The sequence below is a fragment of the Talpa occidentalis genome, unplaced genomic scaffold, assembly GCF_014898055.3.
Source record: "Talpa occidentalis isolate TD23 unplaced genomic scaffold, MPIMG_talOcc4v2.1, whole genome shotgun sequence".
NCBI lineage: Eukaryota > Metazoa > Chordata > Mammalia > Eulipotyphla > Talpidae > Talpa > Talpa occidentalis.
Window position 1 is genome coordinate 31,911,939 of NW_026555331.1, and position 19,046 is coordinate 31,930,984.

General features: G+C 48.0%; 1 protein-coding gene across 4 annotated transcripts; it reads right to left on the bottom strand.

The window, feature by feature from the left end:
* Positions 1 to 6,098: 6,098 nt before the first annotated feature.
* Positions 6,099 to 13,857, bottom strand: OSR2 (odd-skipped related transciption factor 2). 4 transcript variants are annotated; one of them, XM_037503483.1, is made up of 4 exons: positions 13,488 to 13,857; positions 8,610 to 9,374; positions 7,459 to 7,558; positions 6,099 to 6,610 (listed from the first exon to the last, which is right to left on the bottom strand). In XM_037503483.1, the coding sequence occupies exons 2-4, from the start codon at positions 9,263 to 9,265 to the stop codon at positions 6,536 to 6,538; spliced, it is 831 nt and encodes a 276-aa protein (XP_037359380.1). In that variant the 5' UTR covers positions 9,266 to 9,374; positions 13,488 to 13,857; the 3' UTR covers positions 6,099 to 6,535. The 4 variants fall into 4 exon arrangements, with proteins under 4 accessions (XP_037359380.1, XP_037359373.1, XP_054548059.1 ...); XM_037503476.2 differs by having other exon boundaries at positions 6,099 to 6,692; XM_054692084.1 differs by lacking the exon at positions 13,488 to 13,857 and adding an exon at positions 9,493 to 9,634 and having other exon boundaries at positions 6,099 to 6,692.
* Between the last annotated feature and the right edge of the window lie 5,189 nt (positions 13,858 to 19,046).

Genomic DNA, 19,046 nt, shown 5'->3' on the forward strand with positions numbered 1-19,046 from the left:
ATTAAATTCTAATAAAAAGAATTAATCTTCAAGTTTAAAGTCTTTACAGGGTTTCCCCCCATTACCTCTGAGCAAGATTTATGTATATTGATATGAAAAAATAGGTCCTATATATTGTTTTATTGTTAAATGAGTGGGAAAAGCAAGGTGCAAAACAGTATGGTTCTATTGGTATGTGTGCTTTTAAGGATATGCTTATATTTCCATAACTACAGCAAAATGTCAAGAAAGATAGACCAAAAATGTTAGCACATAACTCTGCTCCTGGAAATGAAATTAAAAGGACCATTAGTGCAGGAGAGTATTACATTATACATTTTTATATTGTTTAAATTTAAAAAAGATAAGTTTGATTGTCTTTACAATCTGAAAAATACAAACTTACTTTTCAGTTTAAAAACATTTCTTTTAATCAGCAGTCTTCTAAACAGTCTCTAAAAGTTTAAGAGTTTTAGAAAAACAAATAATATGATACTTTCAGAAGAAATTATATGGTAAAACCCACCTTAATTTTTATAAATTAATAAAAATATTTATGGGCCAGAAGTTATGTGATTTCTTAGTATTTTCTAGCTTTTGTGATGTCAACACATTTTCTAGCTTTTGTGATGTACTATCCAACAATGCCTATATGCTTGCCTCAATGAGAAGTTTAAACCTTAAAAGCTAGAGAGAAGACTTTATAAAATGTTTAGTACTAATTCTCACTTTACAGATGAGAAACTGAGTCTCAGAGAGGTTAAATGTCTTGGGCACATACAGTTTAGAGCATAAAAATTTAAATTCTTCTTCTGACACGATGCCCATGGCCCTTTCCATCAAAAAATGGTCTTCTACTCTGAAATTTTAGTACAAGAATAAATAATCTAAAACAACTTATATTCACTCAAATCTGAAAACCAATATATACCCATATGACAATACATACAGAATTGCTCAAAGCAAATTATTGTTCTTTGTACAAAAGCTAAAGTAATCAGTTGTTTGGTGACAATATTTCAAAATTACAAATTGAAAAGAGAATTATTCTTACCTCTCTGTGATTTTCTCATCTTAATGAATTATTACCTTCTCTGCCTTCTGCCTCTTTAAATTAGTGAGTGGATTAAGAGAACAAAGAAGAACAAAGAAAATATATCAAAGCCAAGTATGTCTATTAATGTGGAAAGGAAAAATTGCATCTTGGGACAGAAACAATAGAAAATAAAAGGAGGTGGAGAGATCATGGAATAGCAGTAAGAACCAAGGCAGAGGAAAATTTGACAACTTCAAGGACAGTGGGTAAATAAGTAAAGAAAAGTGGGTAGAGATTTGTTTTATGTTTATTACGGTAGGCACATAGTAAATGCCTGATGGATAAGATAAAGGGAATGATGGTGTCAAAGGCTAACTCAGAAGTTCTCAATCTCTAGTATACATAAGAACTACCTGAACTGTTTGGTTAAAACACTGAGTCTTGAGTCTGGTGAATTTTTTCACCAGAAATTCCAATTCACCCACTGATTTAAGGGTATATATGCAAAGAGACAAGCAAAGACTGGTCGGAAGCAATGAAGCATGATGAAAATATTGAGGAAATTTAGGCTTTGTCTTGAATTCTAAAAATAATGCTTATTACCTATTTTCCTTTGTAAAAGTAACACATGCTCATTTGAAAGAGTTGAAAAATAAGAGGAGAAGGAAAGTATAACAGTTTGTTAGTCAGGAATAGCTGCTGTTAACATTGAAGTATATTTTCTGCTAGTTTTTATTTCTGATTAGTTTTGAGGAGGTTTTTTGTTGTTTATATAGTTTTAACAGTACCGTTTATGCTGTTTAATATCCTGCTTTTATAACATGTCCTAACACAAAGTTACTTCATTTTTAACATCTGCTTAATATTCACAATAGTCAGTTCTCTTTTCTCCTTTGCTAACAGAACTCAGTTTTGTCCAGACAGAGGTTTCAGGGAAGGCTGGCTTCAGTTTAATGCACAGAAGGTGAATTTCATTTAGTCTAAGTCTACCATGGTGTATTTCTAGTCCCCTTGTCTGTGGTTGGCAGAGAAAGGAGCGAGTGACCTAATTCTGGCCAATAAGCTAAGAGGACAAGTCTGTGCACTGGATTTATGGGACCAATTCTAAGTACCTAAACAGTGATACAAGGAAGCGATAATTCTTTTTTCTGCTGATGGAATGTACATAAGAAGGAAGCACTGGAGCTGGTGGTTGGAGCGTTTGCAGTCATCTTGTGATCATAAATAGACCTGTTTACACACTAAAGATGGAAGAAGAGAGTAGTAGTGAGGATTGGACTAGGGATGATCCTCTCACTCCAACTGATTATTCATTCCAGTACCCAACTTTGAGACTTCTTTTTCTGTAAGAAAATCTATCCCCTATTGTTTAAACTCCTATTAGTCAGGTTTTCTGTTACAGGTAGTGGAAAACACCCTTACAGGTATAGCATTATAATTTAACAGTTTACTCTTATAGACTATTTGTGCTATTTACAGTTTTTCACTATCAGTTTTGCCTTGGATGGTTTTAAGAAAAAAGCTACATAGCTTAGATAATAAGGTAATTCGTGTTGGGGGGCGGGGGGGGGGCCCAACAAGCAATAAAGAAAAGAAACAGGAACAAACTTGAAATATCTCAGATCATCAAAGCTGAATCATTCTGAGTCTCCACTCCCTTTATTGCTCATGACTGTCAGCAGAGGTGGTTATCAGTGGCAAGTTATATGTCAGAAGGAGAAATTGGGAAATACAGTTTTAATACAGCATACTAATAAAGATGAGGACCAATGATCTTTCAGATACAAAGTCATTCCTGTTTGCAGCATGTTATATAGTTTTATTAACTTTTTCTGTCTTTAATATTGGACTATTAAAATTGCTTAGGTGAAAAGAAATACAGCCTATTGTGCTATAATAATAATAACCCACCTTATATTAAAGTTTGCTATAGAAACTACACTGTGTTTAATACAAATGAATCTAGTCTATCATGTTGATAACAGTCAAGATCTAATGCTTCCCAAGTGCCTTCAAGGGATATGTTGCCCCTCTAGAATCGAAACTGGGACAAGGGTTCCTGATTGAATGTTGCTTAAGTGCAGAGGTCCAAATATCTATGCTAACATCTGACAAAATGACAAGTAGAAGGAGCTCCCAGGAACTACCTCCGATTTAATCACTACTGGGTCATTCAGACTATTTATAATTTGAGGTTTTAGATTTGTTTACTTTTAAAATATTTAGTTGTCCTAGCGTCAAATTTTACAGAGGCCATCTCCTGTAATTTTACTTTACAATAGATTACAATGTACTTTATCTTAGGGATTATTTAAAATTCCACACTTAGATTTCAAAATGAGATTAAAGTTACACTGTTGAGCATGAAGTTCCTCAGCACTGTGGTTATACCTGGTGGTATTTCCCATTCCTGGTCTCTGGCCAGGAGTATTGATTCATGAGTTGACTATGGTAGAGGATATAAGGAAAACACAGGTTAATCTAAAACTCAAATAATGACTCCTCTCTGAATCAAAAAAACACACCAAACCACAGCAGATCAAGTTCATAAGATACAAGATATCATTTTCCCTGTGATGGCTCATAAATCTGTCTCACATAAGATTCATTTCCTGCATACTTGGACATTCTAAAGAAGAAGAAGAAAACAAAACTCAGAATTTGGAGAGGAATCCACCGTTTAAAAGTTCACCTGAGATCATGAAGCATGTGCAGGCCAGATCCTTTCTAAATTTGAAAGGACACTGGAATTAAGAATCTAAATTGAGGGAAACAGTAGCCCCAACATAAATTTTTAAAAGATCTAAGTAGTCAAAATTTTGAAAATATGCTACTAAATATTGACAGGCAGGGCCTCCCCGGTGGCGCAGCGGTTGAGCGCTGGGTTGCGAAGCTGCCTGCAGCCTCTGCAGTGCCAGTTCGATCCCCGGCTGCTCCCCGGCCACCAGAGGAGGGTCCCACATGGTGCACAGACCTCTCCTGCCGCCCGCTGCTCCCCTCAGCAGTATACTTTGGTCCTTCTGCCTGCTCTGCTCCCTGCTCTGGCTCTGGTGAATTCTCTCACCCTCCCGTGCTTCTGACTGTACCCAGTGCTTGTATAAAATAAATAAATAAATAAATCTTTAAAAAAAATATTGACAGGCAGAAACCAATCATTAAAATCATTGGAAACTAGCACTGGACTTGGCACATGAATATTTGTTAAATTATAAATTAACCTTAACTTTTGAAATAGTACATGGGAGGGAATGGGAACAGTTGTCCACTTTTCCTCTGTTTCTCCTCATCTACCTCAGGTTCCCATTTTTCCAATTAAAATAAATAGAGGAACAATATTCTGGTTATATCAGCCTATAACTCCCTGTGACATGGACTTCAAGGATATGCCTGAGCTTGATAGCGAGCAAGGGTCATTCCTTGATAATTCCACTGAACCCTGCGGGATGGAACTGTGACGCTGGTAGTCAGTTGGGGTGGGTGGGGCAGCAAGACTGACTACATGGAAAAAGGCTGTAGGATTAGGGGAGCTCTAGGGACAGTCAATGTGTAACCCTGCCCTAAAGTATTCAAATCTTCTGTGCCAAAGCAGGCAGGTCTTGAGAGAGTAGGGGTAGGGAGGTCACTGAGTTAATTCTGTACAAACAAAAGAAAATAAACAGCAATTTCATTCCTCTAAGCACCACACACACATATGCACCCTACACTCCATTCCTCCCCCCTCTACTCAGTGAAGCATTTGGGCCCAGACCATGTTGGGAAATGCATTTGTGTGAGCAGTAGACACACAGACTAGTGAGTAGACACTTTGTTGGTGTCTGGTAAGAAACATTAATTAAGACACATCAATCTCTGGTAAGAAGCAGATGGGACTTCCAGCAAGCTCCCTGAAAACAGAGAAAGCAGTGAGTCCAGAACATTTTTTGAATCCTCTTCCTAAGCTGTACTGAACAAGGCACTGGTGAGAAATTTTGAATCTGACCCTCAAATCCCTACCTATCTTTCTGGAGGGTTCTAAGGTACAAAAATCGAATATTTTTGCCTGCTGTCACCCTGAAGATGAAGCATGTCATACCCATGCATATAAAAAAATCTGAGAATATCTAATTTCCCGTTCAGTATTAAAGTTTGTGAGAAACTACTAGACAACAACCATAGACTCCTCTGATGTTCTCTCTTTCACTTCAATTGTTTTCCTTCCAGTTTCTGTAAAAGTACTACCGTTTATCTGTATCCAAAGTTCCTCACTCAAATCCTACACCAGATTGTCATTAGTGTCATATGCCTCAGGAACTACTTGGGAAAGGATGAAATGCCCCAAAAGGTGACTGCACATTTGGCAAGAGCTCTATATACAGAGTAACCTGCACTTTTGGCATTTTCCCAGGGGCAAAAGGCCAACCAGTGATGGAAACCTGCTAGTGACCTAATTCAGTTTGCTTCGCAGAGAAATCCAAGCCTTCTAGAGGAAAGGATCTCCACCCTTAGAAAAAAATATTTTGTGCAAACATAGCTAAGTAGTTTCTCCTCCTGTTCCCTATCTTCCAGAAGGCTGTACTTTCTGGCACGCTGCTATAGGAGGATTTTACTTCTTCCCTGACGCAAGGTAAATTGTCTCTGTAGTGCTAAATCATAGTGTTCAAAGTCCAATGGTAAGAGAAGTTGCCCATCATAAACTTTGACAATAGGTCAAGGACTTTAAAAAAATGAAGAGGTAAGAAGTCCCTTCTTTTTCCTTATTGTGTCTCTCCCACTTTGTGTGTAGGAAATGACTACATTGGAATTGGATGTTATTAATGATTATTGTATCGCTTTTATCTGAAGGAATAATACTTGGGGAATCAGAATAAAAAAAGAAGATAAAACCTCAGGGTTATCAAATTTTAATAACTTTGAAAAACAAAAAGGTTGTACATGTTGTCCAACTCCAAAATCCCACAGGAGCTGAAGTTTCAGTAAGAGAATTATGAGGTCTTATTTTAAAAACCTAGGGATAAAGTATGCCCTTCAATATTGAAATATTTGAGAGGCAACCCAGTCTTCCAGCATCCAGAGGAAAAAATAGCATGACACTTTTGCCAGAGTGTTGAAACAAACAAGAAAAAGTTTTATTTTGAAAATACAGTCTTTAAAGATAAATTTGGCTTCCATTTTCCATATCTAGGTACATCCAACAAGATACAAAAACCAAAAAAAAAAAAAAAACCAACAAAAACAAAAAATAACAAAGACCCATGACATTATGTACAGAGCTCTAAAATGAGCTGTGAATATCTACACGAAACTAGCATATGCTCTTGGTGAAGGGATTTACGTGTGTGGCTTTCTACAGTTCTCAGTCCTCACGAAGAAGAAGAATTAACTCCCTGGGGCTGCAGGTATGGCTGCAGCAAGGGAGAGCTGGGGTCTGTGAAGGGGGGGCGACCCCCAGGTGGGAGCCGTGGAGAAGTGTCTGGGGAGGGGAGCAGCGGCGGCAGGGGACAGATCCTGGGCTTCTCTAGAAGTCCTGCCGCGGGGTGTGAGTCAGGCTGTGCCGCCGCAGATCACAGTTTCGCCTGAACACTTTGCCGCACTGCTCGCAGCTGTAGGGCTTGATGTCTGTATGGGTGAGAAGGTGAGTTTTCAGATTACTTCTCTGATTAAAGGTTCTTCCACATGTGGGACATTTGTGTGGAGATTCCTGTTCAGATGTGAAGCAAGCAAAGGATTAATCCTTCACACCACCACTGCACCTTTCTCAATAGTTTCTGACTTATCGGTATCACAAGCGTTAACATAACACCCGCATGACAACAAAAGAGGGAACGTGCAGGAACAAATCTGTACTCCTAATCCTCCAATCACGAAAACACACGCGCAGGCACACACAGAGGCCCGATTACACTGATAACTGTTGGTGGCCACCGAGGGGTGGGCTTTGTGATTTCCAGCTCTTTACATTTCATCACCATGTCATAGGCAGGAAAAAGGGGAAGGAAAAACTCTAATCCTCTCTTAAGGAATGACATTCTCCCGGGGTTATAAGGCTCCTCTTTGCTGGAAAATTAAACTATTCCTCAATGTTCTGAAAACTACAAATTATGAGACCCCTGGGAGAGAGCGAGTATGGGATTTCATCATGCCTCCATTATCAAAATTACCTTTATTTCCTCCTAAACACGAAAGCTTTAAATGCAGGGCAGATCAGATGAAAAAAATAATAATTCTAAAATTAGAATCTAGAAGAAAGACAGTGGCCTGTTCTTTAAGAAAAATATATATGTTTATGTTAAATAAGATTAATTTTATGTAGGAAAAAAAAAAACAACGAAAGCTGCTTACCCCACCTAGAAATCTAATCTAAATAGAACCTTTTGAGAGAAAGACATTGCCAGCGAATACCTTTTATAGAGCAAAAATGATAAAACAGAACCAGTCACTGTTTTTAAGCAAGAAAACAAACTTACCTGCATGTGTAAAGTTTTGTGAACTGCAAGAGTTCTAGATTGACAAAATCCTTTCCCACACTCCTGACATTTGAAGGGTTTTTCTTTGGAATGGATATACCTGAAAATCAATATAAGGTTTCATTGAAATGGCTTTAGCACCCCTGTCAGGAGTTTCTTTTGACAATTACTCAAAATGAAGTTGTGAGAGGACAAAAGAAACAGGATTCCCACTTATGTTTTTAGATGGTATTCCCTCCTGTGTAATTCTGTTTATGGTTAACCTCAACTAACAGATTCTTCAAAACATTCACTGGCCGCCGGCTTTATCTACACTTGATCGCCCTCTCTGGCATATTCTGGAGCTCAAAATGGAGACGATTGCAGCCCTTCTTGGCCTCTATGGTTTTCTTTGGGATTTAAACCAGTCAAATCAGGATGTAAGGGAAGGCCCAATTTAGCAGGACTGATTTTAGTGAATCCCTTAATAACCAGGGAAGATCACACAGAAGTTCCACCTTGGGTGGGGAATAGCAAGCACAGCCTCAGAGAAGATAACACCACCCTCACTGCTGGGACTTTTCCCGGATGAAAACACTTAAGTTATAATAGTTCTTCAACTGTCATTTATTAATGCAGAGTTTAAGGTTGCAGAGAAGGGGTGAGAGCTGTTTTTAAATTCAGTGATCTCACCACCCCCACCCCCCCTTTTCCATATTAGTTTTAAAGAAAGGTCGCCTTGGCAGGCTCAGGGCTGCACCTGGGGGGCAGTAAGGAAGGGTGAGAACCCAGGGGAGGTGGCCTAAGTAGATTTCCAGAAAGGGTTCTAAGAGAGCCGAGAACGGCGCCCACAATGGGAAGGACTTCAGGGTCCCTAGGTTGTATTTGCTCCCCCATTTATACCACCCCTCAGACCAGACTGGGGTGAAACTGATACTAGGATCAAGGCCCACCCACCAGATTTTAATTGCCTAAGGATGGTGAAAGGTATCAGGGGCCTGTTGAGGAAATGTAGGTGTTGGGGGTTAGTTGTAAATGGCTGAGGGAAGGTTTTTGGGGTAGATACAAGTGCAGAGGGTTATTTTAGTGATACTTGGGTGTCTATCAGACTGGGCTTGGTGTCCTGAACAAATTCTCCTTCCCTCCCAGGTCAACCTCTTTCCCCACCTCACCTGTGATCCCGCAGATGATCTTGTCTCCTGAAGGCCTTGTGGCAGATGTCACATGTGTACGGCCTCTCGTCTGTGTGGGTTCTCTCATGGATGAGCAAGTTGTAGGATTTGGTAAAGTGTCTGCCGCAAAACTTGCAGATAAATTCTTTTTTCGTTTTGGAGGGCAACCTCCCTCGGGAGGGCTTTCTGTCCGGAGTCAATTTACTGAGGCCGGAGATGGGGCTACTGAGGCCCGGGCTCAGCTTGGTCAGGTCTCCCATCTTAGGGGGGTCCTCTTGCGTGGCGGCCACCGCCAAGTTGGCAAAGTCAAAACGGGGCCGATCCTTGTGCAAGGCCGGGAGGACATGGGCGATGGCTCCCTGCTTGGGGTGGAAGAGGTGGGTGGTAAAGGGCAGAGCCGGGAAGGGGAAGCGCGCATCCACCAGCCCCTGGGCCGCCGCCATCTCCGTGATGGTGGAGCGGGTGATCTCGTGCACGTTGGGGTACCCCAGTGTCCAGTGGTTCATGTGCATGGTCTGCACGGCACTGAGGCCGTACAGGCCCTGCAGGTGGTCCACCGCGGCGGGGAAGGTGTTCACCGCCTGCAGGAAGGAGTAATTGGTGAGCTGCAGCGACGGATGGAGCGGGATGGGCGCCGGCAGGGCCTTGCTCCCCATGTTCCTGGATGCTGGGGGGCGGAGGGAGCCGCCCCTTTCTTCCAGGACTCAGAGGCGGGTGGGCGTGGGGCTCCGCCGGAAACAGAGACAACAGCGCGAAGAGAAACCCCTAAAAATGGCAAGGAGAGAGGGGGACAGTCAGGGCTGTCATCCAGGCCGGGCGGTCCGCCCTGGGGCGCCCGCACGCGTTACCACACCTTCCTTCTAAATCTCTCTTCCCACCTTACTTCATGGTCCCCAAAAGGAGCAGCGAGGGAACCGCTTAGCGCCTGCCGGGTGAGTCGCAGGACCTCGGCCTGGGGCCTGGGTGTCAAGCAAGGCGGGAAGTGGCCTCCTGGCGAGCAGGGCGCCCCGCGGCCCTCCCGGGCGCCCGCAGGAAGGTCGGATTCCGGGCACGCCCCGAGCGGGAGACCCGTGCCCGCGGAGAGAGAGGCGGGCAGAGGGGCTGCTCGGAGCCACCCGCGGCCAGGCCACCCGCCCCCACCCTGCCCGGCGAAGATCGGCCAACCGCGACGGCCCGCGACGCCAACGTCCGCAGGTCGCGGTCGAGCCGCAGCAGCCGCGGCGCTCCCGAGTTCCCCGGGGAACGGCAGTTGTGGGTCCGACCCAGGCCTCGAGGGTCCGACTCAGCCCTGGAGCTGCGGCTTCTCGCGCGGCGCCCCGCGACGGCATTTCCACCCCCGCCCGCGCGGCCGCTTTCCCGCGCTGACTCGGGTGGCGTCCAGGGTGCGGGGGCGCGGCGGGGCCCGCGAGGTGCTCCCGGGCCCGCGAGGTGCTCCCGGGGCCGCAGGGCCGCGGAGGGGCCCGCCTCGCCCCGCGCTGACCTCGGAGGTTTTCTTTTTCCTTCCTCTGCCTCAGTCCCATTTATCAGCGGTGACGGGCCGCGGGAAAGAAAAGTGACACCTCGAGGGCTGGGTTCGGCCTCGAGTCGCCCCCTCCTCCTTCCCAGGGGCCGTCCCCTCCCGCCCCCCACCAAGATCCCTTCCAGATGGTTCAGGATCTCCGGGGGGTGGGGCGGGCGGAGAAGTCCCTGAGGCCGGAACCCCTTCCTGCAGACCGCGCGCCAAGCTCTCTGGAGGCCGGAGTGGCTTCCCTGCCTGGCACGAGGAGCGGCCCCTACGCCCAGGAGGCCCGGACAGAAGGAAGAAGAGGGAAGAAACGGAGAACCGGGAAAGAGGAGGGGCAGGGGAGCCACAGCGGCCGCATTCACTGGGGCCTGGCCCGCCTGGAGGGAGCTGGTTAATGCACCTGGAGACCTGCGCTGGGACCACCGGGAAGGCCTGACCCCCGGTCTGCGGCCTGGGCCTAAGCAGGGAGCGTGCACTCCCTTCTTGCTGCCCGCCCCAATGGCAACCCCGAGCTGTTTTCGGTCCAGGTACTCCTAGGCTCCTCACCTGCATTCGGGGTGAGCCTACTTTCTGACACCCCCCCCCCCCGTACCCCCCTCATGCCAGCTCCTTTTTAGCAGCGAGTTTTTGCTCCTCGGCGGCCTGGGCCTGGCCTCTAAGGGCGGCTCTCACGGCTCAGGTGTCGAACTCGCAGCTGAGCGCTTTCCGCGGACGGGGGGCTGGCGGGCCAGTCTGAGCCAGCAACCTTTACGCGGCTTTTGAACCCAGCAGGAAAATGGGAAAGTATGGCCAGCCTTCCCTCACCACCCATCCCTTTCTGCGCTTGGGTTTTCTTCTCTAGAGCGTTTTTCTGGTGTCTGTGGTTCTGAGGGCAGATATAGGGGGCTGCGCTAATGATACTGAGCTCTGGCCTGGCAGAACCCAGCTTCTGGGTCGGGCCCACACCTTCCCTCTTCCTGTGGAAAGTTCAGAGACAGGGATTTATTAATGTACAGCTTCTGCCTGGTGGTATGTGGTCTGGGAGTTCAGGCCTGGAGTTAATGAGAGGTGTGTAGCAGTCAGAGGGTCTCAGTCAGACCATTCAACCGAAACTGTAAACCTCCATTAGTAACAAACTTTCCCACCACAAATCACGATTCATTTTTGTTCCGCGGCAAGCACTCTCCTAGAGAGGTAAGGAAAAAAGAATTCGGCTAAGGTTCCTGCTAATCTATCTGATTATTTCCTCTTCCATTAAAAATAATAAATACACACCTTATTTCCTTCCTTTTGCAGAAGGATTTCCCAGAGTTTCCAAATATTTACTCTCGTGTTAAAAAGTGGTCTCCCCCATAGAAAAGAAACTGAAATTACTATTTGGGCATATTTCCGGACGAGGTTTCTTAGAACTAAATACAGGAGCCAAAGTGCAACTCTCACCATATTTTTTGTATTTGTACATAGGTGTGTGTGTGTGGGGGGGGGGGAGATTGTAGATTGAAGAAATACCAAGACCTGCAATTTCAATTCCAAATGCAGGACATGAACTCTGCCATAAAGGTTACACATTAATTCTTCCAGTAGACAGTTGAGTGCCATCTTCCTTCCCTTTTCTCCAAATGATTTATAACACAGAAATCAATAACTATTATAATTCAGCTTCATGGAGTGACAAAAATGCTATTTTATAGTATGCGTTTGTTTTAATTTATAGGACGGATAATTTCTTCATGGAGGAAGAGCACGCCATTGGTGCCCATTTACAAATTGAACAATCCTAAATAGCCAACAAACAATTTTGTCATAAATAGTTTGGGACTTTACATTTCTACTCTCCCACTGAGTTGCTGGAAATATATGTCATAAGATATTTGAAGTCAATGCAGAGATCTAAAGTACTTTCGTTTTGTCTAGAGCTGAGCATGTAGTTCCCACACTCAGTTTCAGGCAGAAACAGTGATCATTGTCTGCTGTCATTGCTCCACCATCCTGTTCCGGACCATTGGTTACTTTTAATTTTGCAAGGAAAGAAACTTAAACCAATGAATAGACATAAATATTTCAGTGAAGCTGAGACTAGTTTCCTTTCAGCAGTCTTTTCCCCAGGAATTTCCAAGCATGTACATAAGTTTTGTAAAATTTAGTTCACTAGCTGTCAACAAGTGAAATGTGTACATAACTAATTTCAGTTCAGTGAAGCTTTCAAAACATGGAGAAAAAAGGTACGTGGTAATTCGATAAGGAGTCTCGGTCTTTGGTAATGGTGTTATTATACTGAATTATCTAAAAATAATATACAGTCAGGGGTCATCTGCTAAAACCTGTCCGTTGGTGTCTGCAAGAAAAGACTGATGGATTGATAGCCTCGCTGAATTTCAGCCCCTGTCACAATAGAATTTTACATATATCAGGGAGCTATATCGTCCAAGGGACTCTTCGGAGATAATTTAAAAAAAAAAAAAATTTTTTTTTTTTGGTAAATGGCTAGAATGGATCAGGTGAAAAGAGGAAAACGACCGCGAAGTTCCTGCCCCCTCGCAGCGCCTCTGCCTTCCCAAGGAGTTAATTAAATTAAGATGCCTTCCGCATAATCTGGGTTCTGTTTCTCTCTGCTCCCTCGCTCCCCCTGCGTGAGTAATTTTCTTGTTCTACTCAGGACTGCAGTTTGTTTAGTAGAGAAAGTCGCTGTCTGCGCCGTTGCGCTCGGGAAACGCCAGCCGTCTTTTGTTCTCTGCTAACAGGTAGAGAGACGGATCTAGCGCTCACTCCACAAACACCTTTTTCTCATTCCTTCCTACAACCGCGACTCCACTCTCCATTGCTATTTCTCCAGAACCCAAGGGTTTAAACCCCGGGGGAAATTTGCCTTCTGGCCCCCTCCTGCAGGCCTGGCGGGTGGAAGGAAAATCAAACCCCCAGCTCTAGATTAGGGGATTACCTAGGATTGAACTACTTTTCCCCCCTTGAAACGCGCTGGCTAGGCAGGCACTGTGTGTCCCGTCACGTCCGCGCAGCGATGCCGCGGTTGCCCCGGGGCTGGTGGACCAGAAATTCTATGGCAGGGTCAGAAACACCATAGGGCTGGATTTTTTTTTTTTTTTTTAAATCTCAAAGTACGTCGATCCGCTTTTATAAGAAGCTTTGCTGAATGCTTAGATAAAATGTCGCAAAACAAAACTAAAAGCAGAACGTAAAAGTCTGAGTCGTTGGGTGTTAGCTGGGAGTGCAGCGCCTGGGATCCGATAAAGTGAAAAACACAATGCCCTGGGCTTGCATCCGTACGAGTTCTTTTCACAATTTCTCAACCTGCGGCACGCTGGACCGAGAATCTGAGTGCCCCCTGCACCCTTCCTTCCTTAGGGTGGCTGCAGCCCCTTCCCAGAGAGGACACTCACCTCCCGTGGAAAGGTTCGTCTAGGCAGTGGCGTTTAGATCCAGTCCAGGCAGGGAGACGCACGGCTTGGAAAGGTCTTTGGGTCCACGCTGGGCAAACTTCTTTTACAGCGCGGAGTCCCGGGAGCCGCGGACATGATCCGGAAGACCACGAGCAGCAAAGCTGAGAGTGGATCCTCGCCTTCGTCCGAGCCCGTGGACGTGGACCGCGTCCCGGGGCGCTTGGAGCGCGCTCAGAGCTCGCCCGGAACCCTGCGCCTCCGCGAGTCTCTCGCCGCCAACTCCGGGTAAGGTCGAGGGCTGCAGCCTCGCAGGGCCATCACACTCCAGCAGCGAGCGCGCGAGCTCTGTCCCCGCCCGCGCCCCTAGGCTGCTCGCGGCCGGGAGTCTAGGGCTTTAGTAGCAGCCCCGCCTCCCCTTCGGGCGGGCGTCCTGCAGCCGTGCGGGGCCCTCGGCGCCCAGGCTCCGCCTCCGCGCCCAGCGCCCGCTAATGGTCCACTCTGTTTACTTGTGTTTGGATAGCAACTGAGTCTTAAAGGCACAGGTTTGCTCGAGGTTTCTCTGTTACCGAGACAGAGCGGAGCCTAAGGTATCTCGGTTCAAAACACACACACAACGCCCACCCCCTTCTTTCTCGATGCCACTTTTCCTTATAATGTGAGGAACTGAACAACTGGTTCTCTGCTTCTAAAACCCCCCGCAGAGAAACCCAAAAGGGCATTTTGTAATTTCACTTGGCACGCTCACTGATTTAATTTTCACATCTTAACATGTTTAACATAACCGTCTTCTTCACAGGGTAAATTCAATCAGTTCTAGATTGTAATCTCCAATATATATCAACCTTGCCCCAATTTTAAAATACAGTCTTGTACATACTTTTGGTCAATTATGACTATAAGTGTAGTTTGCTTTCTCCAGCTGTTTTCAAAACGATGTTTGTTTATAGAGGTGACAATTGACTAATTTCGTAATTACTGCAAAGACATATGTGGAATGCCCCAGGAGAAATTTCTTCCAATATTTAAGCTTTAATCAGCCAATGTACATTTCATAAGCAGTTAACCAACTTGGTTAAAGGGGTGGGCATCTGCATCCCATTGTTAAACAATACAGAATTCATCTGGAATGGGCGAAGAACAAGCATTTAGAAAATTAGGAAAGCACTATTCTAGCTTCTCAAAATATGTGTATCTTCATGCCCAGCAAAAATAGATTTCATTGTTCAGTGGTCAAAAAACTTAATCGAATTTGAAGTGCAGTGATACATCTTTCGGCTTCTTCTGAAGGTTTAGCCCTGTGTGGTTGTAACTACATAAGGCACTTCAGCCACTCTGAAAGTAGGGTGAACCGAGTGATAGAAAGGGAATGTCACCCACACGCTTTAAAGTCTCTTTTCAGATGGAAGCTGCCCGAGCAATACTGAGCAAAATGCCCTTTGTCCCTGAAGAATGGCCAGAGGAAATTTGCTTTAGCCTGAGGAGTCCATGCTTTGAGGGGCTCAGCTTTTTCAGGCAAAACTCTGTACAATTTATACGTGTTCCACGAAAAGATGGCTTTGGGTGTGCCACCTCAAAGAATAATGAAAATAACCTCAATCGTGCAGGGAAGTGGACAAATACAAGCAGAAGACTAAAAATTGCCAGAAGGTTAACCAGTGTTGAGGGAGCCCCGCATAGGCTGTGAGATATTTTATTAAGGTTAGAGTCCTTCTACATAATTTCTGTCGAGATGGATAGAATTTTTCGTTCCTTTGGTAAAACATAACTTAGGAATAGCAGATCTTTTTTTCCCCCTTTCTTTCCAAATTCAAATTCACAAAGATTAAAAAGTGAGCTTGGAACGCAGACCGGGCTGTATAATAGCCGTCAGTATTTAACTGCTTCAAAGTCGATTTGACAAACAGCGTGGAAGTAGCAGAATGCCTAAGAATTCAGGGTTTAAAAACAAGTTCTCCCCAGTGTATTCTATGGGGGTGCTTTCATTTTAGCGCTCAGTCCTGCGCCCCCGAGATGGGGATGCCTGTGGTCCCCTCTCTCTAACCACCTCATTCCTTCCCCAGCTTTTCTCAATTTGGAAGATTTGGAGGAACTTTCTCTTCTTTCAGACCCCCAGGACACACACTCGCGGGGTGGTGACCTGAAGGGTGTTTCTAAGCTTCCCATTTCCTTTTCACAAAAGTGAAGGCAGCTACCCAGCGGCGGGCTTCACACCTTCCCATCCTGTGCGTGTGAGTGCTGCGTGCGGAACCCTTTGCTTTTCCCGCGGGGTAGACAGAATTTCCAGCCACCCAAGAGCTGCGCCCTCTTCCCTCAAATCTCCTGAGCCCAAGTTTTTCCATAAACATGTTTACCTCGCCCACCCTAGCCTCCGAAGTTCCACACTGCAGCCTGGGCCATGCTCCCCGGAGCGCTGCTGTCGCTTGAAATTTAGGGGAAAGTCCGGGATCTGCGGGCTTTGGGGGAAGCCGCGAGGCTGGGCAGAGCCTCGGCAGCCTCCAGGCCCTGCAGCCACAACCGGCAGGTGCTCACCCCATGCCGAGAACAAGACAGAGCCTGAGCTTGGCGCGGCACGGCCAGCACGGCTCCCAGGACTACCTCCGCGTCCACCCGGGGCGGGCCCCTGAGTTTCTCCACGCTCTGCCCGGGGCAAACCCCCTGCCCCCGTCAGCGACCAGAGCGCAGCGTGGAGGGGGCCCACATAGGAGCAGCCTCGTCGGCCGGGATCCCCAGGCGAAGACGCCCGGCACAGAGGATAGGCCAGTCGGCCACGGCGAGTTGTGGGGACCTGGGGTGTGAAGACAACAGTCCCGGAGCCTAGGGCGGCCGCGCTGCTCCCGAGGGCTGAGGCTCTGTGCAGGCGTCCACTCCCCTAGCGCGCTCCAGGAGCTCCGCTGCGGCTTCCTCTGACATTTCCGCCGACTCGGTCATCTGCTGTCCTCACGGCTCTGGGCTTTCGACACCAAGGACGTTTCCAGGGAAATGGCTAGCAGACTGACGAGGAGCGCGCAAGCAGTCGCTGCTTGCACCCGAACCGCCGAAAGTTTACGCCCCTACACTAAGGGACCGAGGCTTGGGAGAGGAAACGGGAGGAGCCGCAGGAGGTTGGGGCCCGCAGCTGAGCCCCCTTGCCTCTGGCCCACCCACAAGGCCCTGCCAGTTGAGCAGGTGTCGGACATAGACTTTTCTGGAGTTGACTCTGAGCTTCTTCTCCCCTCTGACCGCCCGGTGCTGACATGCTAAGAACTCTTACCCTTTAAAATGCAAATTTTGGAACCCCCATCACTTTGCAGAGACCCTAGCTGCCATGATCTCTGAGGACTTGCCTCCTTTCTCCCCTGGCTTCTCCTGCCTCTGCGGGGCGGGAACCTTTTGCATTTGAACTTCCCTCACGGTTTGCTACTTTTCGTTGGAGCCCGACAAGTTAGGAGCCCAGCTGGGCGCGCGCACTCCAGCCCCAGAGAAATGAGGTAGCTGGCCAAGCCCAGATCGCGGGCACGGGACGCAGAATGAAGGTGTGGAAGCGAGGGTCAAAAACGAAGGGAAAGCATCTTTTTAAAAAGCGCGTTCGAGTCAGGGCTGCAAACCCGGCTGGGAAAGGAAAGCGCAGCAGCTGGCTGGAGCTGAGCGGCCGGCGGGAAGAGCCGCAGCGCCCCCTGCAGGCAAGGACCTAGCACTACGTGGCGCGGGCGCCCGGGGCGAGCGCTTAGGGGACCTGCGGCCGGGTGTGCGCGCTGGGTAGCCAGATCCGCGCCCGCCTCTGTTTCTTTTCATCTCTCCTGGGCCCCTTTGCCGCGGAGGAAGAGTCGCGTGTAATGCAGGGTCATTGGGGAGAGGGCCTGGGCCTGTTGTCAGGGCCAGTAAGTCGTTCGATTCCTACTAGCCCTGGGGTCTTTGTGAGGGACACATACATTGGACCCTAAGCTGCTCCTCTCCTGGAGTGTTTTTCTAAAACGGATCTTCGGACTCGCGACGCCGCTCAGAGTGGCTTTGACTCCCCAAGTTGGAGGGGAAACTATTTCCGATCCCAACGCAGGGCGTTTGCTGGGACTCGGCTGCTGATGGAGCAGACCCCAAAGTCTCGGACGCAGTGGCGGCGGGAGAAGCGAAGAGAGGTTTCTCGCGAGTCTGCATTTAGAAAGGCTGTCCCAATCCCCTCTTCCAGCCCCCCATTCCCCTTCGCCCCTCTTCGCCCCAGCATTTGAGGCTCCGTGGGAGTGGATCCCTGGGTGAACGATGCTTTCCTAAGCCTCAGACAGGGAAGAGGAACTTCTAGGCGTGCGGGGGGCGCGGAAACCCTCCTGGGGCTTGGGGGCGGGACCACCACTCACGCACACCGCCTGCAGCCGTCTGATGCCCAAGCCCACCCCCTTCCAGGGTTCCACCCGGAGCGTCAGTTTCAGGTGCCCGAGGCCGGGTCAAACCCAGCTCCATCATCTCTAGGGACCGGGAGGGGGCGTGGAGGGCGTGTTGGCTCCGATGGCGCCCTCCCTGCGCGGGGTCCCTCATTCAACGTCCTTTCGCTGGAGAACACAACGCGCGCGCTTCCAGTCACCAGCTTTCAGGGCACTGGACGAAAAGGGAGCGCTCCCTGCGGAGTGCGAAGACGCGACCCGAGGGTTGGCTGCGTAGCCCCAGCTAGGACAGCAACTTCCCTAAGCCGGGGTCCCACTCCGGTCCGGCTTTCCCGGGTGAGGCCCCGCGCGCCACTTCGGTGAGAACCAAAGCCCCCGCCAGGCTGCACGGCTCGTGGTCAGCCCTGCGAAAGCCGCAGGGCGCCGCCCTAGAGAGGGAGATCCACCCGGCACCTTCGCGCCACCCGGAGTCCGAAGAGGTCTCAGGGATAGAAGGGGCCGCGGCCGGCGGGCACCAGCACGCGTTGGGTGTGGGTGGGGCCCGGCTGCTGCCAGGCCGGCGCCTGCAGCCCAGGGTGTGGGCGCGGGACCCCAGGGCGCACGGGAACAGGGCGCACGGGAACAGGGCGCACATTGTCGTTCAGTGCCCCTAGGGATGTGAATCTTCTGCGGTTTGCCTCGCCACAAAGAGATAGGTCCTCTCCTGTGCTCCTGCGTCAAAGCACGGCTTCGAGATGGACATGCTTTTCCAACCGAGCCGCCAGTGTCCATGACCAGGAAGAGCCGCTTAGTGGCGGAGGACAAGCCCTGGCGCTCCCCAGGAGGGAGGGCCCGGTGGGTGACGCCCCTCTGCCCACCTGCACAACTAAGACTGCCCCCGTTCTCCACAAAAAAAGACTGGAACAAGGTTTGCGCAACTGTATTTATTAGGTTTTCACTTAAAAATCGCTTTTAAAACATGATAACTTGCCTAAACATTGGGAACACTCAAACGCAGCTCTGACTTCCTGTGATCTCCATTCCTACAAGGCAGGAAGCTAGCTGGAGCAGCGCAGCTCTGCTCTCTGTTCTCTCTCATCTAAAAAACACAGGACCCTGGACTACCTTGGAGTTTCCAATTCTCGCTGCAAAAGTCGTTTCTCTGGGATTTTGGGATAGGTCCAGCGTTACCATCTAGAGCCCCAGTTCTTAAAATGTGTACTCCAAC